Here is a 27,165-nt window from a genome sequence, read left to right as displayed (position 1 = left end):
ACAAAATAGGATGGAGTGATGAATAGACAGAGGGATGGATTAAATAGTTATATGGTAAAGCAAACATAGCAAGATATTAATTCTAGAATCTATGTGGTGAGAATATGGCTGTCTTTTGCAAATTCTATCAAGTTCTCTGTACGCTTGAAATTTTTCAAACTAAAATCTTGGGAAAAATAAATACATTTCAGGTGTACTAACTATTTAGATATAGGACAACCCCCTTCAAAAGGCATTTTATAACTCTGGGAACTTTTAGAATAAACCGGAAAATCCAATAAGTAGAGGAAAAGATAGATATTTTTGACTAAATGAGTATGAACCAATTTTGCAAGCCAAAGGATATCATAAACAATATCAAAAGGACAATTGTATTCTTTTGAATTAAAAAAAATTATATTTTTTTTGTACAGAAAAAGGTGAAGGAACTAATTGTATCATATATGGCAGAAAAAGAGTTAACATTTCTAACATAAAAAGAATTCCTATAAATTTCTAAGAAACCAGAAAATAACCCAATAATAATCCAATAAGAAAATAGGTAAATATATGTACAGATAATTAACAAAAGAAGAAACATGAATCCCAGTAACTGTGCAAAAAGACAGTAATATCTCCAGCAGTCAGTTGAAAATGCAAATTAAAACAAAATGAGGTATCATTTTTCACCTTTGGATTAGCAAATTTTAAAATATTGATTACTTTCAATGCTGGTGAGGATGTTGGACGATGGGCACTGTACATCCCTAGTGGAGTGTGAATGTTTACAGGCTTTCAAAGCAGCAACCTGAAGTAAGAATCCCCAAGAGACACACAAGACACAGAGAAATAGGCATAGTATGATCCCATTTTTATAAAACGAAAATTTTCAAATTTTTGAACAAAGAGAAAAGCGTGAAAGCAGACACATCTAATTGTTGAAACTGATGCTTCAGGACAGGACTTGATAAACTATGGCCTAAGTACCAAATCTGGCAGGTCACCTGGTTTTTTACAGCCCATGGGCTAAGGGTGGTGTTCATACATTTTTAAAGGGTTACATTTTAAATGGTTATATAATCAATCATGTGCATAATATACTCATTTGGCCTCTTGGCCAGCAAAGTCTAAAATATTTACTATATGGCCCTTTAGGAAAAATTTACCAACCCTTGCTTCAAGGGAATTGTAGGTTCTGAGTTAGTCTTTCTTCTCCTCTGTATTGTTTTGATTTTTATGATAATTATGTATTGCTTCTGCAAGCTTAAGGAATATAGGTAGGTAGGTAAGTAGGAAGATCAATCACTTTGGATGTTGTTGGGAATAGATGTAAGATGACAAAAGGAAACCAGGGAGACTAACTAGGAAGCTACTGTAACAGTCCAGGTGAAAGAGAATGGTGCTTAGAAATAGGGTGGGCGCACAGCAGAGGTGGGAAGAAAGGGACAGACTTTATAGAAACCTATAGGAGTAGCTGAGGGATTGGGCACAGATGGGGAGGCACAGAGAGAACTCAAGACTGATTCCTAGGCTTCAGTCATTAGTTGAATGGTGCAACCACTGAGTTGAAGAGATGGGGGAGGGGAAATTGGAGAGTAAATCAAGAGCTCTGTTTTGGACCTGTGAAAGTTCTAAAGGGAATTGTGTGAACTAGGCAGCTGGACACAGATGATTAAGCTGCTTGGGCTGTAGAGAGGGAGGCTGAGCAAGAAATACAAATTTGAGAGTACTCATCATGTAGATGGTACTTAAAGCTTTCTGGAAGTGATGGAGAAAGAGAAGAGGACCAGGAGTCTACCTGGTATCACAGTGCTCAACCCAGCTGCAGCCCACTCCCTGCTGACAGCTGTCTCCAATGCCACTGTCCAAATGTTTGGATTCCCCCAAATCATCCTTTCCAAAATGTCCTCTTCATGGGCCAGAAACAGCATGGCTTCAGAGGAGACACCGACCCTTTCTCACAGCCTATGCCCCAACGCTTGCCTGGACAACCAGCTACTGTAATTTCTCCTGGATGAATGGTCCGCCCAGCACCTGGCTCCCCCCAGTGGATAGATGAGTTCTGGTCCCAGTCCCTCCCAGTATGGTCCGCCATGGGTCCCTGCCATGAGCAGCCACCTTTCACCCCTGTCAAACTTTGACCCGAGAAGACGCAGAAGGACTCACCAAGGAGCTGGTGTAAGTGGGGTCTGAGGTGTCGTCCTGGAGGTAGCGGGAAAGGCCAAAGTCAGAGACCTTGCACACCAGGTTACTGTTGACCAGAATGTTCCTCGCAGCCAGATCCCGGTGCACGTAGTTCATCTCGGCCAGGTACTTCATGCCCGCGGCGATGCCCCTCAGCATCCCCACCAGCTGGATCACCGTGAACTGCCCATCATTTTGCTGTAATAAGACACCAAGGGCAACCAGATCAAGATGGGCTTCAGTGGTTAAGCAGAAGCTGAGGTGCCAGGGCCCCACTACCTTCTCCCTTCCGACTCCCATTCTCCTCCCTCTCCTTGAACACTCTGCCTTCTCCTTGCCAAGTCTTGTGGATTTCATCTCCAAATTACATCTCAAAGCCATCCACTCCTCTCCACCTTCACTGCCACCATTCTAACCAACTCATCATCATCCGTCACCTGTAACAGCCTCCCTCCACCTGCCCCCATCCCAATCCATTCTCTAAGGGCAGCTAGAGCCATCCTCGTAAGACGGAAATCAGGTCACATCACTGAAGTGCTCTAATGGCCTCCCACTTCATTAAGGGAAAGTGCCAAACTCCTCAGCATGGCCCACGGAGCCCCATGGGACCAGCTACTGCCTCACCTTATGCCACTTTGTCCTGCACTCCTGTGCTAAAGCCACAGTGACTGGCGACTTTTCAATCCTCTCCCTGGCCAAGCCCTTCCTGCCTCAGGGCCCTTACACATGCTGTTCCCTCTGTCTTTTCCCCACAATCAACACCTACTTGCTTTAGGTATCCACTTAAATGTCACTCCCTCAGAGAGGATGTCTCTGTAGCCAGTCCCCTCCCCCCCACATAATTAGCACTTTCTTACTACTATCCTTCAGTGCCTGCTCTTATTTTCCTTCTTAGCATGTATCACAAAGTTTAGTTGTGTGTGTGTGTGTGTGTGTGTGTGTGTCTGTCTGTCTGTCTGTCTGTCTCTGCTACTTGACTCTAAGCTCTTTGAGACAAGAACCCTCCCTCTTGCAGTCACCATAGCATTCCCAGTGCTGAGAACGTTTGAGTAGACAGATGTAGCTCGATAAACATATGCTGGATGAATGGCTGGTACATCTCTTCTTGTCTCCAGAATTAAATGTTTACGGTGTCTTGCTCGACAGTGGATAACACACCTGCCTCAGAGGGCTGGATGGTCAGGAGAAGCGCACACACTGTGTCTGGCTTGTGGACTCTCCCTCCCAGTGAATGGGAACTGTAGCTGTCCCTCCTCCTGCCAACCTGAAGTGGTGCCTTCTCTCCAATCACAATTTCTTACCTTGATGCCCTCCCTCCTCCATGGTTAGAGGACAGGCTCTTCTGTGAGTGAATGTGTGCCTTCCTCCACCTCCCGAAAGCCCCTGAGTCTGGGCTCTGCACACACTGGTTACATCAGTGGACCTTGGGCCATGCTGCCAAGAACATATTTTCCAGCCCCAGCTGCTCCCTAAAGGGTTATGAGTTGTACTGTGTAAACAGAGCATGGCCCAGGCATTGAGACGCTCTGAGTGGGGGAGAGGGGGGAGGAGGCAGGGCACCCTGGGCTAGTCCAGTTACTGCTGAACAAAGACCTTGGGCAAGGCAGTCCCTCCCTCTGCCCCAGGGTCCTCCTGTGAAATGCAGGAAGCATAAACAGTGTGAGGAGTTCCCATTTACTGAGCACCTACTGTCTGTGAGATGGTACCCAATGCACTCACATGCATTATCTCACTAATATGTATGGGACACATCATTTATGCATGAGCTCCTGCAAAAGTAATTTTCCATGCAAAACTAAGTAAAGAAAAATAAAAGAGCTGTTATAAAAATACACTATTTATTAGGGGAAAAAAATCCAACAATTGAAAAGTCTAACAACGGTAGCATGAATTGTTGAAGACTTTGTTCCTCATGCAAGATTGCAAGCCCGAGGGTTGGTTATGCCCCTCGCTCAGTTGAAGGAGTGGAGCAAACTGGCACTCCCTCCACTCCTTCCTGAGCCCCCAACCCCCACCAGAAGAAGGACCCCAAAACACACTGAGTTTGACATACTCCAAGTTCCAAGTTCTCACTCAAACCTTAACCACCTCCCAATCTGCCCAGAATGCTTCCTCTGCAGTATTTGCTTCTAACCAACTCCAAAAGAAAGTGCAGAGCTGCTTTTTGGAAACTGATTGGTTTTCAGCACATGGTGCCCATCTGCCAGAGCTGGATGTGCCGTGAGTGATGCAAATCTTGCTCACTAATGAACTTCACTCCACACGTCCCTGAGAAGCTAGCCCAGATTTCCCCAGCACCATCATTTCTCTAAGTAGGTCTCTGGGGACCTGCCTCCCCAGAAAGTTGTCATACGACTTCCGTATATTAGAAAATATATTTCAGCCACAAGTCCCAAGGGTCAGATTTTTTCAATTCAGTTTGTTCCTTCTCCTCTGTAAGTGGAGACAACAATGTGGTTAAAAATAAATGTCTCCCTACAGAAGCCCACTTGTAGACAGATGTTGGGGAGGGCACCGGTGCTGGTTGGAAGCAGCTTTGCCAAGAGCAGTGTTGAAAGCTTTTGCAGATTTGTGTCTATGTTTCTACTTTAAGTCATAAAAGACTTCACTGAGCTGCTTCATTTTCTGATTTGTTTGAATGTTTAGATCAGTCATCTTATAGATTCTGGTGTTGACAAACGGCAAAAAGTGATTAAAAGTTCAGGCTTTGGAGCCAGACAGACCATGGTGGGTCTGGGCTCTGTCTCTCACTGGCTGCATGCTCTTGGGCAAGTTATTTAACCTCCAGAGCAGTGATTCCCACATCTGTAAAATAAGAACAGAGTGCCCATTCTTCCTGAGATTTAAGATTCAAGGTTAAATGAGATAATACATGTGGAGGGCTTAGCTCAGTGCCCCATGAATACTAAGACAGCAGCAATGACTGCTGGAATTATCAGCAAGGCCATAATGTCTCACAAATCAGCTCTCCCATGAACCCCAGATGCCTGGTGAGAGAGACAGAGGACACCTTGGACGAGGACTGCAGGTTCCTCCTGGCTTCCTGGGTGTGTGGGGCAGACATCCTAGGATCACTGCCCTCAGAGAGCTTAGTTCACAGGGCATTCTGAGCTCAGCAGTTTGGCATCTGTAATAATCACCCCCACCCTAACTGTAGTAGGAACTAATAACGCAGGCCTGAAATTAGGATCAATTAATCTACAAACTCTGATTTCTTCCCTTCTTGGCCTTTGAATGGCAAGTCATACTTCATGGAATATGTTTTCATCCTTAACCCCAGTCCTGTGGAGTAGGCAAGGCAGGCAATATTACATTGTTTTCATAGAGAAGATAAAGGAAGTCCAGAAAGTTTAAGTGATCAGCCTTAAATCACTCTGTGTGATTTTGAGTTATAACAAGAATCTAAGTCCAAACAGCAAATTGTTTCTCCATTTACATTTCATCTTTGATCAATTGGTAATGGCTGTCTCAAATGTTGTGTGGAGAAGTCTGTGTATAAGCTTTGTAGGAAGAAGATCTATGATTGATTTATGATGTCTGCCATGGCCATAGAAAGAGAAAGTAGAAATGTGTACCACAAATATGCTACTTTATCTGAATCTTTTATAATTCTTGTCCAGTGCCTTTTCCACTGGAAAATGCTGACTCTACAACATATTTTCTTTAGAATCTGCAGGAGAATCAGATATCATGATAAGACAGTCATACCTGTTGCGTCCATAATCTTGGAAACTTAGAGATATAAACATATTAAGATTTTCTGACATGTCCAGCTCTTTTATGTTCACTTCATTGATATAAACTCCCCAAAAAGAACTTTCAGAGATATGAGCATCAGCATACAAAGATAAACAAGACAGAAAAAGAAAAACAGATTTCTTAGAACTTTGGGAAAGGATGTGATTCTGTGCTGAACACATGGTAAAACACAGTTTGTAGAGGAAATACAGGCTGGGTGAAGTGATTTAAAGTTTCTTCCTTTCATGAAGTGCTTTCTGCTGAAATTGCTTTTCTGCAAATTCACTGAAGCCACTTGCTGGCCCTTTTATTAGCCAGGAAGGATTTAGGTATTTCAACTTTCATTGACAAACCCACTTCAGGAAATGAAACCCTTATTTGATTTGTTTGAAGAGAATGAATCATAGATTTTTTTTTTTTCCTTACCTGAAAGAGTCCTTTCAAAATCATCCAGCTCAATGCCTTTAGTTTATAGATTGGGAAATTGAGTTAACGGATTTGCTCAAGGCCACAGGGTGACTCATAGCAGAGCCCAAAGCTGGGCCTCAGTCTCAGAACTTGCAACCTGGTATTCTCTTTCTGACAACTGGCTTGCTATCCTCTAGCTCCAGCCCATGAATGAGCATCCCATGAATGACAAATGTCCCCATTTGACATTGCTCAGTGACTTCCAAGAGTCTTCCCGTCATGACCATCTGTGAATGAACCAGCAGTAACCACAAGGCCAAGCTTTAGCCACGAAGGCCTTATGGAGCAGGTCGACCTTCTTGGCTAAGGCATAAGGCATTGAGGAGGGCTTCAGGGCTTGTGCCTAAGATTATGGAAGAGCTACCAGGTTGAATCCCCTGAATCTGAGTGCCAAGAAGGAAGTATTTAATTATGGATTTGCAGTCTACCTAACCCATGGCACAGACATTTTTTAAAAAATGGATAATTATGAACCTACTGAATGTGTGGTTAAAGAATAATGGTGTTTCCAATCCCTCCAGAATGTGAAGAATTCTGAGTCCTGCAATGAGTGAGGAGCAGTGTGCAGACTGTGAGAAGCCCTTTCCGATGTGCTCCCTGGACCCTCGATGCCCAGAGCCTCTGAGACACCGATCCAGAGCTGGAGTTGTGGTCACTCTCCAAAGCCACCACGTCTGGTGTGAAAGGAACAGTGGGGGGTGGGGGAGGAAGCAGGTGCACAAATTGAAGACTAACCTTTTTCCTTTCTTCTCTGAATGGTGATCTTAAAAGTATACTACCTCCCAGAAGATGGACCCTGCAGGATGGAACTGATGACCCACTTTTCAATTTTATCAAGAAGCAAATACATCAATTAATGCTGCTATGCTCCAGGGTTTGGTAGTAAGGCTGAAATTAGATTTATAGATTACCTGCCTCCGTGCCGGGCGGGGAGTCGGACATGCTTCATTTCCCTCAGCTCCCAGCACTGCCTGCTCTGGCCGCTCCCTTCTGGCCATACTCTCCCCTCTATTTCCCTGTGCTCCTCTCTCGCCCCTAGCTTTTTTCCCACTGCCTGGGCCGCATTGTCATGAAAAATAACTGGCATCCAACCTGCCCCCATGTCCTGCGCCCCCAAAATGGAACAGGTGTGTGCAGAGCAGCGGTGAGGGATTCTGATTTTCCGCAGGCTCCTGAGAATGAATCTTCCTGTTTGCCTGTGCGTTCCAGGGAAAGAGTCTGACCACAGTCTCCAGATTGCGTTGAGAGTCTCTGTGAAGCACAGACAGGTGACTTGCAGGAAATAATTGACTCCTGATAGGTCCGGAGGCTGGTTCCAGAAAATACTTTTCCTTCTAACATTACCTCCTATTCACATTTATTTGGCTGACACGAGAGGTCTGGCTACAAGGACAAGAGACCGTGTACACTCAGCAAGTTCCATCTCTCCTGCCATGCCCAAACGCTTTTGCTCCAGAAACCGTTCTTCATTCAACTAGCCTCGACCCGGTGCTCAGTGTGCTAGGTACTGGGGTCTCAAAATACAAAGCATAACCCACACCCTCAAGGAGGCTGTACCAGGCAAAGTACGTGGGGCCCATCACCTACATCAGCTGTCCCCCACCCCACCAAACAAAAGCCACTACTGTCTAATCACCCAGACGAGGCATAACGTGTGTGCTCCCCCTGCAAAGGTGGCTTCAGTATGCACACATGCAGCTTCTAGACACGTCCTCAACTCCCCTTCCACACTGCAGCCCCTAAGCTCTGCTTCTGAGCTTTGGAGCCACCAGGCAGCTGCTGACAGATTACCGAATAGGTCACGCTGACTTTGGCCTATGCACACACAGCTCCACTGTTCTGTGAGCCTACCTGCCCATTCCTGACCTGTCTGGCAAATTCCTCCTTCTCCAATATCAGAGAAATTCTCTCTCTTCCTTGAAGGCTTCCCTGGCTTCCTCGGGAAGGTTTCAGTTCTTCTTTATGTGATACCTCTGTACTTCATGTACGGAAACAAAAAGTATAATCCAGGCAGATGATTGCTGGAAGATTTGGGCACTAAGGTCCTGGGGGTCAGAGGCATCTATGCAGGTTGTATTCTCTAAAATGGATATAACAGGACCTCCCATCCCTTATGTGTAAGAAGGCTGCTGTCCCCCATCAAGATGTGGGGCATGTTTCTTCCCCTTGAATCTGGGTGGGTCCATCAGTGTGGTTGAAGGATGCTGTGTGACATTTCAGGCTAGGTTACAAAACTGATACAGCCTCTGCCTTCTACTCTTGGGATGCTTGTTCTTGGGACCCAGCTTGCTGTGAGGAAGCCCTAGTCAGCCAGGGGGAGAGATGCCAGCTGATACCCAGTATCAGCCATGGGACAGATGAATGAATGAGGCTTCTGACAATTCCAGGCCTTAGCCCTTGAGCTGCTCCTGCTGACAACACAGGGAACAGAGAGGTCTCCACCGAGACCTGCCCAATTCACAGATTTATGAGCAAACCAAATTGCTGTTGGGCTAAGTCACTAAAATCTTGGGGTGATTTGTTCCACAGAATTAGAGCAATGTCTCTCTCATCAATATAGACCCAGTTCCCAGCACAGGCCACCTCATGACTGTTTCAATGAGACTCTACAAATGGTCCTTTGATCTTCAGCCATAGCTACTGTTTGGTAGCTTTGGTGACATGCATACCTAGCTACTTAGTATTACTCTGAAGCCCTTGCTCAGAAGGTCCTGCCCCATTCTTTGAAGCCGCTCCCTGCACCCTCTTGCTCCCAGGCTGCCCAGCTGCCCCTTTGGTCCGAGGCAGGCCCTGCTCCGCGGCCTGTGGTCAGACAGCTTCTACCCTCCAGACATGAGCACCTCGGCCACGCTCACTCACCCCCTCTGAATAGCTCTGGGATGCCCCACAGAAGTGAAAATGCTTCCATTGTGGCTGCATGTGGGCATGATCTGACAACGGTCCTTTACAGATCTCCTGGCCACAGGCCTTCAGGGACCCGCACCTCTGCCGCAGGTGGTTGGGAGCCATAGTTCTCCATCAACTCCAGGAAAGACTTGTGGACGCCTGTGACACACTCTTCCCCTGACCTGCCCAGAAGCGCCTCCTCAGAGGCCGGGATGCCCAGGCGTCAGAAAAGGGCAACCTGTTTTATCTCTGAACTGTGAACTAAGAGAGCTATCTGGGAGGGCGGCTACACTGGGGAAGAGGCAGAGATGGCCACTGGCGTCTGCGTGAATCACGCAGGACAGCGTAGCGGCTGGAAGTCTCTTCAGTCTCTTCAATGACACCGATGACCATTCTCCGTCCTCCTCTATTCACTCTTACTCATCCAGCAAGCACTTATCCAGGCCTGGTTCGATGCCGTCCTCCTACAGAGGGGTCCACATGCTCTGCTTTGTTCTTTCCTTTCAGCAGCAAATCTGTTAACCTCGCTAACATCTTCAACACCCACCCGCATTTCATCGGGGATTCCTGAGCGGCAGGTTGTCCTCACACGGACACTTCTCCCCAGCCCACTACGGTCTGCCAGCGTCCAGCAGCGCCAGCATCATCCATGCTTTTGCCCTGAGGAGTAAAGGTGAGCTGAGCTGCTCTTACCCTGAGGAAAGAATCCAAAGCGCCATTCTCCATGAACTCTGTGATGATCATGACCGGCCGACTCTTGGTGACCACGCCTTCCAGGCGAATGATGTTGGGATGGTCGAACTGGCCCATGATGCTCGCCTCGCTCAGAAAGTCCCGTCGCTGCTTCTCCGAGTACCCAGCCTTCAGTGTCTTGATGGCCACGTAGATTTCCCTCTTGCCTGGAAGTTTCAAACGCCCCTTGTACACCTCTCCAAACTCTCCTGCAACAAGAACGCAATTATTACTCACTTCCTTCTGTCTGTGGAACTGTGAGGGGAGGCAGCTTGTCAAGAACAATGGTGCTCCAAGTGGAACGGTGATTAAGGTGGCAGAAAGGAAATAGTATCCTCTCATTGTAACTGTGACATCCCAGCACTAAGCAGTTCACGGCAAACACAGAAGGAATACCCAAATATGTTCTTTACCTCGGATCTCAGCTTGGGTAACTGAAGTGAAATTTCAGACTCTATATGGGTTTGTTTTTCCTCAGGTTTGGTTTTTCATTTGTATCCCAGCTGAACAATTGAAATGAAATGGTCAGTTTCACTGTGGCAGAATCATAATTCATTTTTAGCAGAGCCTAGTGCAAGAATGTCCAGGGGCTATGGGATACGTTCAGGTACTTTAGTCCTCTGAATGAGATGTATAGCGTTTATGTTCCTACATTGCCCTGAAAGTGTTTGTGTCTATTGGGTCCCTCGGAAAACAGAAACTGAGGAGTTAGGAAGGTAAGTTAGCAGACGCTGTGCAGGATAAAGGGGAGAGAAGTAGGATTGCCAAAGTCCCAGATCATGGTGCAGACCTGACTTTATGAAAAGAAGGAGGAAGCAGGAGTGGGCAAGGAGAGGCCCAGATTGCAGTGCAGACCTGGTTGATGCAGACCTGACAGTCTCATCTAACCCAATGAGGAGCTTCAGAATAAAGAGTGACCGTTCCAGAAAGGCCCAGGCCCTAGCATCCCACCGTGCTCAGTCAGTCACTGACTGGGGCTGCCAGAAAGAGCTGGGTCCCTGCGAGAAAGCCGAGGCAGATCTTGAAGGCGCTGCAGCAGGAGGCTGGCAGCTACCTACACTCCTGGCACCTGAACAGCAAGTGGCTTTTTCAAGCAGACACGAGCTGCACACCTCCACGGGTGCCACAGCATTTAAACATTTTTGCAGTAAAATCACCAAGAGTAAAAACAATTCTGGTGACACTATTTCACAGCTGCTTAAAAAATCTGTTGAATCCCATTCAACGTGCTTTCAAAAGTTATCTTATGATTTAACTTGGTTTTGTAACTTCAGTTCTTTCATGTGAAGCAGTTTAGAATCTACTTGTAAGTGCATCACAGAAACGGGTGTCAAAGGCCTGATAGGAGAAACATGGCTTTCTGCTGGGAAAACTTTCTTTCTCACTTTCAGCTTCTGGAAGACGATGATGGAGCAAACTGTGAGCAATCAGATACGTTACTGACCGAATTAGAAAAGCAAGTTAACATCTGTGATTTAGTTGTGAGCTTCTTGTATTTTCTGCTGCATAGGTTGGAAGGAAGCTGCATGAAAGGCCTTTGGATGCAAAACTGCTCCAGAGTCTATGGAACTTGTTAGAATCTAAGGCTGGAGTAGAGGTTGGCTTAAGCACCATTAGGAAGATTTCAGCACGGACCTAAGATAGACAGCATGTGTAATACTGGTTTTGACATGAGACCACAACTGTCTGAGGTCAGACCAAGTCTCATTCATGTCCATAGCTTGTACACACCACTGCAGTGTCTGGTACGTGGTACGTGCCAATAAAATTTGGGGTATCTTATTTATTATTATTTGCTTGGCTTTGTTCATTCTTGGGTTACAAACTGCTAGAGGCTCCAAAAGAAGTGGAAGTACCAGTATTTACATTTTTACAAAAGACTGTTTATGACAGCATCTCTTTCAACAGCCAAACACCATATGACCATAACCAGGGGGATGGCTGGAAAGGGACAGCCATCCTGCCGAATGTTATGAGCTACTGAAAACTAATAGATGAGTGAAATGTATTGGCTTCAAAAATGTCTGCATTACTTTGCTAAGCGAAGCAGAAAAGAAGAGAAAGTTATATTAATAGAATGTGATCTGTAGAATATGCCCGTAGGGGGGTGGTGTATGCCAAAAAAAACATTATGGAAAAAATTCATAGCAAATTTATTTTCAACTTCAAATTATTTTAAAAATTGGTTACACTAGAATGGTGGGAATAGGAATGGGGAAGTATGGATTAGTAAACTTTAGTTACTTTTATGTTTAAATTGTTACAATAAGCATTGTCTTTGCAGTTCAAATGAGAAAATTTAAAGAAAAGTACTGAATAACAACCACCTGTCATATATGTGTGTGCTTCTCTATGTATATATATTTGTGTAGAGTATGTATATATATGTATATATACATACTTGTGTATATACATGCATATATGTATGTGTCTATATGCATGTGTGCATATATTGTATATATGGATGTGTCTCTATATATTTTTGTATGTATATATATGTGTCTGTGTATAGACATATATGGAATCCATCTCTCTGACACCTCCACCTAGTAGGTATTCAATAACTATGAGCTGAATGAATACAGATTGCATATTTAATAAGTATACTAATTGAAGAATATCAGTATTTCTTCCTTGTTGTCATACTAATGAGTTCTATTTTCTTTTAGTAAAAAGACACGGTTGAGAGTGAGGGGAAAGTATGCTAATATTTCTTCTTGGGGGAGATAGTGCACCAAAATGTCTTGACTACCTGCTCTGTGCCAGGTACCGTGCTGGGCTCTTTGCATGTCTTAATCCTCACAGCACCTTCATGAGCTGGGTATTATTACGCCCATTTTACTAATAAGGAAACTGAGGCACGAAGAAAACATGCCTCAAACCCCACATGTGTGAGGCAGAGCCAGGGATTCTCCCCGGGCCTATCCCTTTTCCTGCCATACCACCTCTCAGAAGGTGTGTTCGGTTAGCAGTGAAGTCACAACGCAGGGACCACTGTGATCCAACTGTGCAAGTCCTAACCATTCATACGCAGTTACTGTTATAGTGACTCAGTAACCAGGGAACAGCAAACACAGTGTGACTGTGACAAGCTGGGATCTGGGACCCTTTGCTGCAGTGCTACAGTGCTTGCACCTGGGCACACCTCTCCTCAAGCAACAAAATACAAAGAAACTGTATAGGACTAAAAATAACTGCATGCATGCGCAGTTTGGGCAAAATTATGGACAAAAGATACAAAGAGACCAAAAAACCCAACTGCCACTTTTGCAGAGCCCGGAGCGAGAGCAAGGAGTCAGGAGCAAAAGCAGGGTACCGCGCGTGCCCCCTGCACACCACACCTCCTAAGGGGTGGACAAAACACCTGAGCCACCCCTCCGGCCCGACCCCTGCACACACACCATATAAGGAACAAGCTCGCCCCTCCTGAGGGAGCTAGCAAGCAGGGAAACTGTTGTTTGTTCTCACTGCCCTCTGCTGTAGCAGGGGTCACAGTAAAGCCTTGCCTGAATTTCTTGTCTGGCCTCTAGTCAATTTTTATTGATTGGGGAAGTCCAAGAACCCTGGCTGGTATCAGGACTACCTTATAGACAAATATCATATTCATGGAAAGTTCCTGCCCGGCTAGTCAGATGAGATCAGAATATTTAGGAATCAGAATATTTATCAATTTCTACACATCAGTCTGGGGAGTGTGTAAAAGTGCCCCAGGTGAATCTGCTATTCCCCACAACATACACATAAACTCCCCAGTTGAGGACTTCTGTTATATACCAGCGTTCCCGAAGTTGGCTGCCCACTGCAACCCCCTGGGAAGCTTACAAAGCACAGGGGCCTGGGTCCCACCTCCAGGAATTCTGTTTAGTTGGTCTGGGTGCAGCCTGGGCATGGACATAGTTAAAAGCTGCTCACGGGAGCAGCTACGTAATTTGCAGGGCCTGGTACAAAATGGAAATGCAGGACTCCCTGTTCAAAATTTATTAAGAATTTCAACACTGTGACAGCAGAGCATTAAACTAAGTGTGGGCCCTGCTGAGCATGGGATTCCATGTGACCACACAGGTCCCATGAAGCCAGGCCTAGCTGCCCAGGTGGTTCTGAGGAACAGCCAACGTTGAGAGCCATGGGTCTAAACCACCCAAGCGTATTTCAAACGGATTAGGGAACTGCTAAAGGCCCTGGAGTACCTGGAATTCATCCCTACACCTTTGAATTCATTTGAAAGCAGTGCTTGCCTACAAGCTGCCTTTCACTGCACAGGGCCTGACGCATAGTGTGGGCTTTGTAGCTGTGAGCGGAGAGAAAGAAGAGAATGAAGCAAGAAATCAATGAAGGTGTGGCTTTGCAAAGTCGTATCTGTATAGAACAGTGTGGGCTACGTACATTCGTTTCCTAATTGACAAATGTCATGTCATTGTTTAATCTTTGTGGCTGACTGGTCTTCATGTGCAGTGTTCCTAATACTTTAGCTCTAAATTATATTCTCTGTAGGGGTCTCATCATATAGCTTTTTGAAATTATAAAATAAAAATGTGCTCTCCTGAGAGGATTTTTAGGGCAGTGAAATTACTCTATATGAAATTAAATGGTGGATACACGTCATTATACATTTGTTCAAATCCATAGAATGTACAACATCAAGAGTGAACCTTCACTATGGACCTTGGGTGATAATGATGTATCAGTGTAGGTTTATCAATCGTAACCCATGTACCACTCTGCCGGAGGATGTTGATAATGGAGGAGGCTATGCATGTGTGGGGCAGGGCGTATATGGGAAATCTCTGTACCTTCCACTCAATTTTGCTGTGAACCTAAAACTGCTCTAAAAAATAAAGTCTTTTTAAAAAACAAAGTGCTCTCCTTGGGTAGGGAGAAATGGGTTCTGTATCGTTACTGCTCTTGGAAATCTGCTCTATAATCACTGGAAAGCAGTGGCTTAAAGGATGGTGATTCTGTAAAAATAGCTCTTTTCCTGTGTCTGACAAAGAAATGACTTCATATTCCCCAAGCCCGGAGGTTTTCAAACCACCAACTGCAAAGGAAGTCACTTAATCCACAGTCCTTACTCGGAGGCTGTGCTCCACCCTGTAATTAAGTGGCCCTCATTGCAGCTGGGGCAAACTCTGGCCAGAAGAAGAAACTCTGGAGGAAGAAGCTTGGGTCTACACCATCCTCCCTTCCTTCTCCACCCGCTGGACTTGGGGCAGGGTGCTTCTCTTGTTCAGCCTCAGCTTTCTCAGCTCTGTTGGATAAAAGGAACTGATCAACTGTGGGGCCTTCCTAACAGGGCGTAAGGTCTCTGAAAAAGTGCTTTGTAAACTACACACTGTTGGAGACACAGGTGGGTAGTGATTTTAAAAAGACAAGCCAGGGGTAGAGAGTGGGGTGGGAAGTGAGGGTAGGGTCATGGGGTAGGGAGTGGGGATGCGTAGTGGAAGAGAAAAGGGAGCAAACGTAGGTTTCTGCAGCCCAGCGGGACTTGAAGGAGGCTGATCCAAGACACAGCAGGGCATCTTGCCAGGGGTGCTGGGAAGTCTCCCTGCCAGGTATCTGGGCATGGAGAGTGTCTTCAGGTAAGCCCGGGGCGTTAAAGTCTGGGAGCTCTGGCCCCCTAGCACCGCCACAGACTCCTAGGGAGTGGGAGTCGATGGGCCCTTTCTAGTAGCAAACAGAAAACCAAGACCTTGTGTCACTTGCAATCTGACTGCTGTCACCTGTGGTCTTTGACTTCAGGTTCACATACTTTGCTCAGGGAACTATTTTTGCTTTTTGGACACCTTTCCTGTCATTAGGGCCAGAACTTGAGGTCTGTGGTGCTTCGATTTGCCATGATCTGAACTCTATAGAGCTTCCTTTCATATGAGCTCCAAAACATGACCATCCATTTTTCATCTTTTTAAGAAAAATTCTTAATGCCTAAAAAATATTTTCAACAAATGAAGCATTAGTATTATATTTATTTATTTTTATTTTGGCCGCACCGTGAGGCTTGCGGGATCTTAGTTCCCCAACCGGGGATTGAACCCGGGCCACGGCAGTAAAAGCACTGAGTCCTAACCACTGGACCACTAGGGAACTCCCTTGCATTATATTTAAAATAGATACTTACAGGAAATGACTGGGTAGTGGTTATGGTTGGTTCTCTCTATACAGCTCGTTGACTGATAGTAATTGCAGCCAACCTAACTTTGGTCTGGCTGGACTGTGATTGGCACACATCTTTGCAGCTGACCTTGGACCCTCTCCTACAGCCGAACAACCTCTTGGCTAGGACTGGCACTAAACTAGCTCCAGCTTCGTGCCAGGTTAGTGCCAGTGATTCTTAGCAGTTGTTCTCAAGGTGTGGCTCCTGTCCAACAGCACCACCATCACCTGGAAACTTGTTAGAAAATGCAGATTTTCAAGCCCCATTTATACCCAGCTGGATCAGAAGTTTAGTCCAGGGCCCCGTGACTTGGGTTTCAACTTGCCTCCAGGTGATTCTGATGCCTGGTTCCAGTTTGAGAACCGTGGCCCTCAGGGCTGTCAGCTGAGTGTCATTTTGCCAGTTCCTGTCACTGCCCTCCCGGACAGCTGCTGAAATTATTCCCTACAAGTTTCAGCTCCTTGACAAAGTGAGGAAGAGAGAAAAAATGGCTCAGCAGCATTAAATGCCTCAACTATTATATGTAAAATCAGAAGGAAAGAATTTTCAATTTTTGAAAATGAAACATCCAGCCTGCCAGCAGGCGTTTCAAGCACTAGCTGTTGGCTATGTGCAGCGTGGCTCTACACACAATTGCAGTCTTCTTTTTTTTTTAGCAGCAGCATTGTGAAGTCACAAACTGCCTTAGGGAGGGAAAAAGGAAAGCAGAGCTTCTCGCTACTAGTTCAAGCTTCCACCGGAAAAGAAACTTTTAAAGAATTAATTTAAACTAGGTTTTTAAGTATGATTTCCAGCAAGTTTTCACACTGTCCTGTGCAAGATAGGTTATGGCTAAACCAGGGATAGTAAAACCATGGCAGGCATTCCACCACCTCCTGTCCTTGCACCCAGGACAGACATTACTAATTGATCACAACCGTATTTCTCCTCAGCAGAATTCCCCAGGTACCCATTACCAGGCTACTGGAGTTGGCAAATGAGATGAAATCTAATTAATAGCCACGGTGCCCACAATACCTAATACCTAGATGGCGAGAGTAAACCTAGTTTTCTCTTTTCTCATAGCTTCTTGTGGTCATTAGACAACCACATACCTAGATATTACTTATTTTCTTAATATAAGCAAGCACATATAATTAAAAATGCTGAATATCTTGGCCCTCATTGTTATTCTTCTTAAGGAAATTACTGATCATACTAGAATAGGAGGACCAGAGGATGGGACAAGGGTATTCTAGAAAGAGCATGCTCTCCCCAGGGCATCTTTGTGGCACCACCATATGGGCATACTGAATTCTAGGAGAGTCCTGTCATTCCCAGCCAAGAGGCTTGGGTATTCCAAACTGCTAGCTAGAGTTTGCCATCAGAAGCAATGTCTCTATACTTAGCTGTCATTTTCCAGAACAGTGACAAAAGTGGCAGGTAGTGTGGGAGTTAACGTTCACCAGACTAAGATCAACCTTATCTGGGTTTCAGTTTTTGCTCTACTGTTAACTCAGTCCAACCAGTAGCATGGCCTTTGGCAAGCTGTTCACTGAACGTGGATATCCTTACCAGTCTACAAATGCGTGCGCGCCCGCAGATGTGCACACACACACACACACATACACACACACACAAACTAACACACAGGGCTAACAGGGCCATTATGAGAGTTGAATGAGACAATGCTTGTAAAGTATATACATGTTGATTGCATGGCAGTTATATTAATCATACTTATAGACAATATCTATTTGATTTGCTCCTCTGGAAACCCTTCCTGCTGTGACTCTCATCCAGTATGAGGCTACCCTCATCCTGCCCATTCTCGCTCTAAGTGAGCCCAAGAGAGTCAGGCTGGCAGGGGACTTTCTACTAAATCATCCCCAAGAAACACATCCTCTTCTTCAAAGAGAAATGGTGGGCCTTGCTGGCCCCATTCCATCCATATACGTCACAAATTCCCTCTCCGCAGCTCTGCTCACCCAGGCCTCTCACCTCAAGCCTCTTTCCCCTTCACGGTAAGCCATCCACAGACATGCTGGACCAGCAGCTGCTGAGTCAGGGGAGGGTGTGTTTATTAATTAAAATACAACTGGCATGTGTCCCCCTGGATGACCCCTTATGGTGACACCTCTACCTATATTTTCATGCATTTGTCATGCTCAGGGCTGCTACATACAGTTATGTAGGTTGCGCACTGCATGACCCAGGAGCACCATTCATGCTGTAGAGCCCAATTAGACATGGCAGCCCTGCTTTATGCTCTGGGCATGTCTACAGATCAAACCGATCGGAATGAAGCATTGGATCAGAACTCCACAGGTCAATTGAAGCTGACCTGTGAGTGACTCCTATGAGTCAGATTCATGGTTATAAAAAGCTGACATCCTCCAAAGATACCAGATGGCCGTCTGCCCTCTCTAAAGGGACTTCAATCATTCCCATCATCTGCAGGGAAAAGAGGACGGATCAGCCTTCCTCATTCCACTAGGCTCCTTTCAGAGCACTGAATGACTCACCACCTCACTCAACCTCTCTCTAGTCTCTCTGCGTTCTCCCAGACTCCACCCAGTTCTCCAAATTCTTATCCCTGTTATGGTTTTCCCCCAAGGACATTCAACCATACACAACAAATATTTAACTAACTGAGTACCTGAGTGTCACACCAGGCCAAGCATGGGACTCACAGAAGTACTTACGTTTCATCACTCCCATGGAACTTTGAGCACGGTGATAAAAGAGGGTCACTAACCAAATAATTACATAATGATTGATGAGCTAATTATACAGTTGGCCCTTGAGCAACATGGGTTTGAACTGCACAGGTCCACTTCTACGCAGAATTTTTTTCAATAAATAGGTACTACAGTACTACACTATCCACAGCTGGTTGATTCCAGGGATGTGGACCCATGGATACAGAGGGCTGCCTGTCAAGTTATACACGCAGAGTTTCAACGGCTCATGGGGGTCAGTGCACCTAACACTTGTGTTGTTCAAGGGTCAAATGTAATTCAGTCCTCTTGGCTGGTGTCACACCTGGCTCACAGTGACTTGTTATTTATTCCTTTGTTCAATATCCTCAACAATTGTAGAAGAAACTTTGGAGGTTGGTGCCATTCTTCAACCTTATAGTTTTTAGATTTTACTCTATTGGCCTTTACTCGCAAGCACAACCTCCAGTCCCACACCCTGGGGGCCACGCAGCCCCCCCTCCCTTCAAGGTGTTTAACCTGATGGCCCTCGCTTCTGGCCACAACCTCCATGCCGTGTCTCCCCATCAACTCCAGCCACCAAGCCCACTGGTCACTCCATTCGCCATGTGTGGGTACATTCCGGTTTAGATGAGTTTACTCGCTGCAAAGCAGCCTTCCTTACCACCCTTGACCCCAGCATCGGCCATCTCAAAACTTCTTCACGTTTCCAAGCCCCATAACTGGTCTGCATGCCTCTGAGTCCTTACCTACCCTTTCCCAGAACCCCTTCCAGTCCAATCGAAACACAGGTTCATCAGGTTCTTCTCCCCCCTCACTCCTACCACCCGCCCTGCTCAGAAACCACCCCACTCGCCATTTTCTACAGGACAAAATCCATACTGCAGTCTCTGGATTGCTAAGCCTCAGCCTGATTCCAGACTTAATGCTTGATTCCTACCTTCAGGAAACCCCTCCCCAGCAGCCTCCTCTCAGCCTTGTTCTCAGAATGTGCCGCACAGAGTGTCAGCCCATCCACAGCCTCCAAGCCCTCAGGGGACTCTTCCCTGAGTCCTCTCCGGCCATCAAGCCTCTCCTCCTCCCACCTCCGGGGCTGCGTGTTCTCTGGTCCCTCATCTTAGCTCTCAGTCTCCTCCCCTCCTCTCGTGGAGTGGGACTGCATCTGTGTTAGACAGTAACATATCAGCCGGGATTATTAGGCACTGAGCGTGTTTTCCAGAATCCACCACAGTCACAGGCTGTGATCTTCTTGAATTCTCAACCTAATCCCTCCTGCAACAAACATAGCCCTCTCCTCTGGATCTATTCTCAGCAGGAATGGGCCAGTTTTTCTGCAACCTCTTTGAAATTATCTTGCATCTTCTGGAAGGCCGGAGTGTGCTGGTAAGCATTCAACTACCAGCTCTCCAGAAAACGAAGAAACAAAGACCCCTGATTTGTAGCATTTGCTAATTCTCATGGTGTAAATATTCCTTCCATGGTTAATGTCAAACTACCAACACGATGCCACCGAACACAGGGCTGGAAAAAGATGCACACGATTGGCTCCTGCGAAGTAGTGCAAGCTGGCTCCAGCACACCACTGCTGGAAGGTCATGGTCATTCCCCTCCTTATGTCATTTAATTTTCCTCTTCTGTCTCATCCTCTCATGAGTTTCACAGAAACTTACTTTTTCTACTAGTTTCCATCCTTGAAAGCTCAGGCCAAAAGTGATCTCCTTTGTGAAGTCTTCCTGATGCCCCAACTCACTCCCAGAACAGGGAGCTAAACACTACTCTACGTTGGTCACAACCTTTGCACATACCTGTGTTGTGGGTTGTGTGAAATAGTGAGCATGTTACTGGCCTGTTTCTCCCCAAGACTGTCAGACCTCTGAACAGGAGAGTGTCTGTTCTTCTCCACACCCACATGCAAAAATTATTCAATAAGAGCTTATTGAGGGAAGGAGGGAAGGAATAGAATGCAGGAAGGAGAAATGATCTCTGATTCTTCTTCTCATGTTGTGTTACCATTTTGCAGCCCAGATTTGGTCCCCCGAGCCGAATCTGCCAGGTGGCTAAGGGAAATATTGCCAATTACACTGCATAAATGTTACCGTACAATTTTTTTTTTTAAAACTCAACCTTCACACCAGCTCTTTTAGCACAATGTGAAGTCAGTCTCAGTGAGGCAGGGCGTGGGAGAAGCAGGAATGGTGACAGAGAGAAAGAACCGGAGAGTGGAGAGAGGTTGACTCCAGCCAGGAGTGTCTCCTGTTGAAACTGCATCAAGTCACACATAGTGAATTCATATCCCCAGGGATTAGCGCTGCGATTTCTGAATCATGAGCAGATGGGTGTCAGGTAGAGGGCGGTCAGCAGCAACTGGGCAGAAGTCTTTATCCCAAGCTGCTGGCCATCTTATAAACTGCTACATCTATCAACACTCTCCGGGATCAGGTGAGCCATGGCGGGGACTGAGCCTTCTCTGAGCAGAATGCACAAAAACGGCAGCATCAGCAAATGCTACCCAGCATCCAGCAGTTGGTGAGCTCACTCCAAGTTGCCACTCCCCAGCAGGGTCATAAAGTGAGAAGGCTCTTTACTCCTCAACCGACAAAGTCGGGAGGGGGGCTGACGTGTGCTCTCTGGGATGAAATGCAGTCCAGAACACATTGCTCTAAGCACATGACATAAATAACAACATTAAAATCGCTAGCACCATTGCCACATGACATAACAACAATGAACAACGCGGAGGAATAGGATGCCGGACTGAACGCACTCTCCCCCTGCCCAACACTCTTTCAAGTTTACTGGAGAAGTCTGAGCCCCTGTGAGTCATCAAATTTATCTGGGATCCAGGCTTCCAAGGCATGATCCTTAGGTCTGTCAGTGTCTAAGGGGGAACAGAAAATTATCTGCACAGAAGTGAAAGTCGTGGTTCAGTATTTAATGAAAGTCAATGGGAAATATGCATAGACTCATGTGGATCAGATTATGGCCAGCCTGCTGGAACACGTGAGGGGTTGGTAGGAAGAGAGTGGTGTGTCCTGATAGGGAGAGTCCCAGCATCCACCACAGGGATGCCATGAGGTTGGAGCTCTTTAAGAGGGAAATCAGAGCATGAGAATGGTGGCTTAAAGGGGCAAGCTTTCAAATGTGACTTTCAATTTCACAGATGGCTTTTTGACCCCTCAGTGCATTAAGAGAGGCAGTGAATGGAAGGAGTGTGACTTTCCCCCTAAAGATAATATATGGAGTGGCTGTCTGGAAGACTTTGACTAAACATATTTTATGGAGTTTAAAATATTATTCAGAGAGGCAACCCCATGGCTCTCCAAATACTGACATGAAAAAAAGCACTTCCAGACATAGGAACTACAAAGAAGAATACAACATATGAGTGAAGAGATATTGAATAGTGGCTAATACAATTTAAAGAAGAAAAGAAGACAAAGAATGTTGTAGAAAAAAAAGTAGGAAAGAGGACACAAAGCAAACACATCTTTGAGAAGATTCAGAAAAGATAGCAGAAGGGGCAGTAAAGAGATTACTTCCAAAGGAATGATATTTTGGGACATTTTACTCATTTACATCAATAAGGCTGGATCCATTGCCCAACTGACTCAACTACTGATCCATTAAAGGAAGATGAAAAATTTAGATCAGTCTTTAGGTAGAATTTCCTAAGAGCATCTCAGGCAGTTAGCTCTCTGTCGGGCTGGGTTTCTATCCCAATGCAGGAAGATGGATGAGAGCACATGTTTTTTGGGAGAGAAATTTGTCTTGTATTACCATCCATATCGTAGATCTTTTGTTTATAAATATGGATATGGGTGAGCTTTCTTCTGGAAACAGTGGTCCCTCTTCAGTTTATCATGGTCTGCCTCCAAATCCATGTACATCAGAAAAGGAGAACTGAAAGTGTGGGAAGAAATCTTGGCCCAAAGCCATGGAGATATGCGAATCAGTGAAGGGGATACTAGGTCCAGCTTCTAAAAATGTGTATTTCTCAATTGGTTACCCTCTTTCTCTCTCTTTATCTGCATTTGGTGGTCCATTTCCAAAGCTATTTCTGAATCTTTTTAGACTAGAGTTGATTTCTCTGCAATACCAAATAAGCTTGGACACCGCAAACAAGCTCCCCAGAAGATCCTTAGACACACATTGTAGATGGCTTAGACATATCTTCTGGGGAAAAAAATGGTAGAGAACACCCAGAGCAATGGGAAGAGGATGTTTGGACACCAAGAGAACAGAAAGAAGGAGAGGGGAGAGCCATACCTGCTCCGATGACCTCTTCGATTTTCACAAAAGAGACATCAATCTCCTTGGCAAACTCCCGGACAGCTTCATTGGGGTCCTCATAAGTGAAGGGGTCAATGTAGATCTTCATCCCTGGGGAGCCTTTTTGGAGGAGATAAGCAGGGTTAACGTCCCAAAGAGGACACGGCGGTCATTAAGCACTGGCTGATGTCCCCAGCAGTAAGGGTATGACCGGGGTGGGGGTGTCTCTCCTACACATAGGGCTGCCTCTCTTTTTCTTGCCAGACCTCCCCATCTCCCTTCCCTCTGGGCCATGCTAGCCTGGTTCTCTGTCCTCTACTTCTCCTCTATATTTTCTTCTGTTTTTGAGCTCTTGATGAAATGTGGAGCAGATTACTTATAAATGACAGATCGGGACCAGTTCCCACACCGGGCACTCACAGAAGGCAAAGAAGCTGATTGATGCCAACCAAATGCATTAGCAGAAAAGTGGTGGTAAAATGGTAGGGCAGATATCAATATTTATCAACTTGACAACTTTCCTGAGTGGAGGCCACCGTTAAGGTTATAACTGACGGCTGTGTCCAGGGCTGGAAGAGGGATGAGGATGGATTTTTAAAAAAAAAAGAAAGAAAGAAATTGCTATTAGAAAAACCTCAAGATAGGAGTGCCAAGCCAGTATACCAGAAGAGAAAATGGGAAGAGAAAAGCATAGAAAACACTGGGAGAGGAAAGAGCAAAGTCTACATAGAAAAAAATGAGGTGGAGTGAAAGAAAAATGGTGATTGAACCCCCATGCCTTCAGACACAGTGAAGTATGAAAAGTGAATAAAATGGTGAATGAGAAATACATAAAGGAATATGGACTTTGTCACTGATGTTTACAGTGGCAAGATAAATAGGTGTGCACAGGGACAAAATAGAGAATCGTCATTGCAGAAAAAATACATTCAAAAAGTGGAGAAGAGGGGACAAAAGAAAGGAAATGGAACCCAAAAACAAATGGATTCATCACAATGTCGTTTTTCACCGTGTTGGATGTGTCATTAGGCAAGAATGGAGATGGTTTTCCTGGGGGTGATGTGGTGGGAGGTGGGCTTCGAAAGCTGCTCAGCACGGTCTGGCATCGCATCCTTGGGAAGAGCAGCCATTTTCCCTGCCTGCCCCTGCTGTCTGGTTCGTGGAAGGGACAGGTCAGCAGGGCAGGCAGGTGTGCAAAAGCCCAAGTGCTGTGCCCACGGTGGAGGCTGGATCTCAGGTTCCCCGAGCTGAGCTCCTCTCAGCACACACTTCCCACCTGGCCACCGTGGCTTCTTCTCAGTGAGTCCCAGCCCTGAGCGTGTGGTCTAGTTTTGGCATCTTTCATCCCAAAAACTTCTGGTGACTCTACAGCTGCCCCAGATTAATGTTGCCGTGATCACCAATTCAGGCCAGAATACAATCCAGAGGGAGAAGGAAGATGCAGCAAACAATTAAAGGGGGATATGTTTTGAAAGCCAAAGAGAGCCAGGTGCTCTGACCAGAGGAATTGCTTCTTTTGAAAGCTGGGTTATTCCCAGTCATGAAATGAAAGCACTCCAAGCACGCTAGGCGGCTTGCTTTAGGGTGGTCAACATCATTCTAGAATGCTCTTTGAAAACTTGGGGATGACAACATTAACTTTGGAATCTGCTGATTGAACTTTGGACAAAGCAAATCCTCATCTTTATAATAGAGTGTTCTAATCCCTGGGGGGATGGAGGGAGGGAGAGAGGGGAAGAGAGAGAGAGAGAGAGAGAGAGAGAGGGTGAGAGAGAGGGAGAGTTTAATAACAGTGGACAAAGGGGAGAACAGAGCTGGAGGTTCATCCCTTTCTCCTTTGATCTGGAGAACAAGTGAAGTGCAAGAACGATTGAAACCACATAGAAAGTCTAACAACCCAGACCTGTATCTCCAGGCAGTCTCACTTTGGGTTTCTCCAGAAGCAACAGCTTGAGACAAGGTTTTGAAAGCAAGTGGCTTATCTGGGAGGTGATCCGAAGAAGTAGCCGCAGGCGAGTGTGACAGTTAGGTAGGAAAGGAAGGCAGCCTATGAAAGGTGTGCTCTCAAGGCACTTACTGCCTTGGGGCTGTGAGTAATTGACACAGGCTTAACTCCCCACCCCCTAGGAATCTCTGAGAACCTATGCTTCAGAGTTGGCCCACCCTAGGGCGGAGGGAGCTGACGAAGCTCCACACGACTCCCGTCAGTCATTGGTTGAGGGCTGGCTGCCCTGCTGGGCAGGTGGGCAGGGAGACTCCAGGGCCTGAGAGGTGCTTAGGTGAAGAAACACAGATGCTTCAGGTGGAAGCCGGCTAGTGTGCGCTGGAGGGGTGAGCTCAGAAGACGAGGTCACCACAAAAGACCCACTCAAAATGCTACAGGGGCAGCAGGCCAGTGTCAATAACCTGTGACTTCTTCCCAGTTCTGGGCTGAAATGAGAGAAGTCTCAGAGCCCAGAGGCTGGGATCTAGAGGTGAGGTCAGAACCCCAAAGCCTCTCACTAGCCGGGCATTCTGAGGCAAGACCACATACATCTCTTATAACATTGTTTTCCTCTGCTGACGGAGGAGGGAACACCTTCTTCCTGGGGCGGCTGTCATATTAAGGACCATGTTGCAAGTGACATACTTAAAACATGGTGCCTGATGTACAGGGAGGGCTCACAAGCTGCTATGCTCGTGATCATTATCAGTAAATTGTTCTAGGAAGTGTTTGGGGCGGTAGGAAGAGGAAGCCGGGGGACGGGCATGGGGGCTGGGCATTGGGGGGCTGTAAACCGCTTAGGGTTATATTAGTTACTTTAAAAATACCACCTTGTTATTTTGGATCAAGGGCTTTTAAACGATGTATGCTAAGCTGTCCTACAGGAACTCTTCCATGGAAACTAATTAAACAATCTAGAATGTGCTGTAATGAATGGTTTGCAAGTAAAGACATATATAAGGATGAATGAGAGAGGGTTCTGAGTTAATGAGCTCCACAGATACTGGCCCCAATCAATTCTGGGACGGAGCTATTCCCAGAAGGTAGAGGCTCATCTCTTGATGGTGCCAGGATTCATTTAGGTCAGTGGCGTCCGAGCAAGGGCATCTGCATGGGAGAAAGTTCACATTCTAATCACCGTGTGGTGTATTCACGGGCAGCTGTACTACCGCACTGGCTTGTGGAATTAAGGAGTGCGTGTGTGTGAGTGTCTATGTGTGCATGCATGTATGTGAGTGTGTGTATGTGTGTACAAATGTGTACGTGTATGAGTATGTGCGTGTGTGAGCACACACGATGTCTCAACTGCTGTTCTGGGCCAGGCAGGGGCTTTGGTCATCGCTGAAGCTTTTCACAAGACGCCGAGGACGTGGCACGGGGCCTAGACCTGGTGATGCAATGTCAATGTAGAACATCCTGCACCTATGCAGGGTAGGAATCAGTTCTTGTCTTACCTGAAATTGAGGATACCACTGTTAGACTGAAGAAGGAAAACTGAAATCAGAAGTCTAACAAATGGTTCAAACTCAGTGCTTTTCCTCTGATGAGGGTCAGATAGGGCCAGTCTAGGAATGGCTGCGGGCAGGGTCCCTAGGTCCTAAGTCTGAAGAGTGATTTGGCCGAACACATGCACTAATGGCTCTCCCTGCATCCACCACATCTCGGGATGACACATCTCTCCAGACCTCTTTCCCGCATCACAGCTAGCCTTTTTCTAGTTCCAGAAGATGATGAGGAAAAATAAAATGTCTTCAGCTAGGCAGAACAGGTCATTTGTCTTTTGGCTCATTTTGTGTTTCTGCATAAATCCTGCATCAGCCTGTTCCTGCTCCCACTTGCCAGTGAGCAGTTTTTAATTATCAGGGAAATGGTATTTAGTGCAATGAATCACCAGACAGTGAACAAGGAATTCGAGTCAGCTGTGGAGTCGGGCACAGCCAAACGTTTGGAGACAGGGCTCAGAAAATGTTCTCAGATGGTGAGTGTTGGGGAAATATTATTAATGGCAGTTATAATAATATCAGATGTACTATAGCTCTATAATGTAAGACATTTTATAATGCTCTGTCCAATGCTTC

At 46.0% G+C, this 27,165-nt stretch overlaps 1 protein-coding gene and 1 non-coding gene across 3 annotated transcripts in view; both read right to left on the bottom strand.

Annotated features, from left to right (window-relative positions):
* EPHB1 (EPH receptor B1) overlaps positions 1 to 27,165 on the bottom strand; it is a 420,307-nt gene that overhangs the window by 44,933 nt on the left and 348,209 nt on the right. For both annotated transcript variants that reach the window (XM_007170364.2, XM_057546032.1), the window contains exons 10-12: positions 23,101 to 23,223; positions 9,949 to 10,196; positions 2,146 to 2,361 (exon numbers count right to left, since the gene is read on the bottom strand). In XM_007170364.2, coding sequence (XP_007170426.2) covers positions 2,146 to 2,361; positions 9,949 to 10,196; positions 23,101 to 23,223 — 587 coding nt within the window. The remainder of the gene's footprint in view (positions 1 to 2,145; positions 2,362 to 9,948; positions 10,197 to 23,100; positions 23,224 to 27,165) is intronic.
* On the bottom strand, positions 15,994 to 16,065 carry TRNAK-UUU (transfer RNA lysine (anticodon UUU)). The gene has a single exon. It is a non-coding gene; the product is annotated as a tRNA-Lys (tRNA).

The sequence above is a fragment of the Balaenoptera acutorostrata genome, chromosome 4 (genome assembly GCF_949987535.1).
Source record: "Balaenoptera acutorostrata chromosome 4, mBalAcu1.1, whole genome shotgun sequence".
Taxonomy (NCBI): domain Eukaryota; kingdom Metazoa; phylum Chordata; class Mammalia; order Artiodactyla; family Balaenopteridae; genus Balaenoptera; species Balaenoptera acutorostrata.
This window is presented reverse-complemented; position numbering and strand designations above follow the sequence as displayed.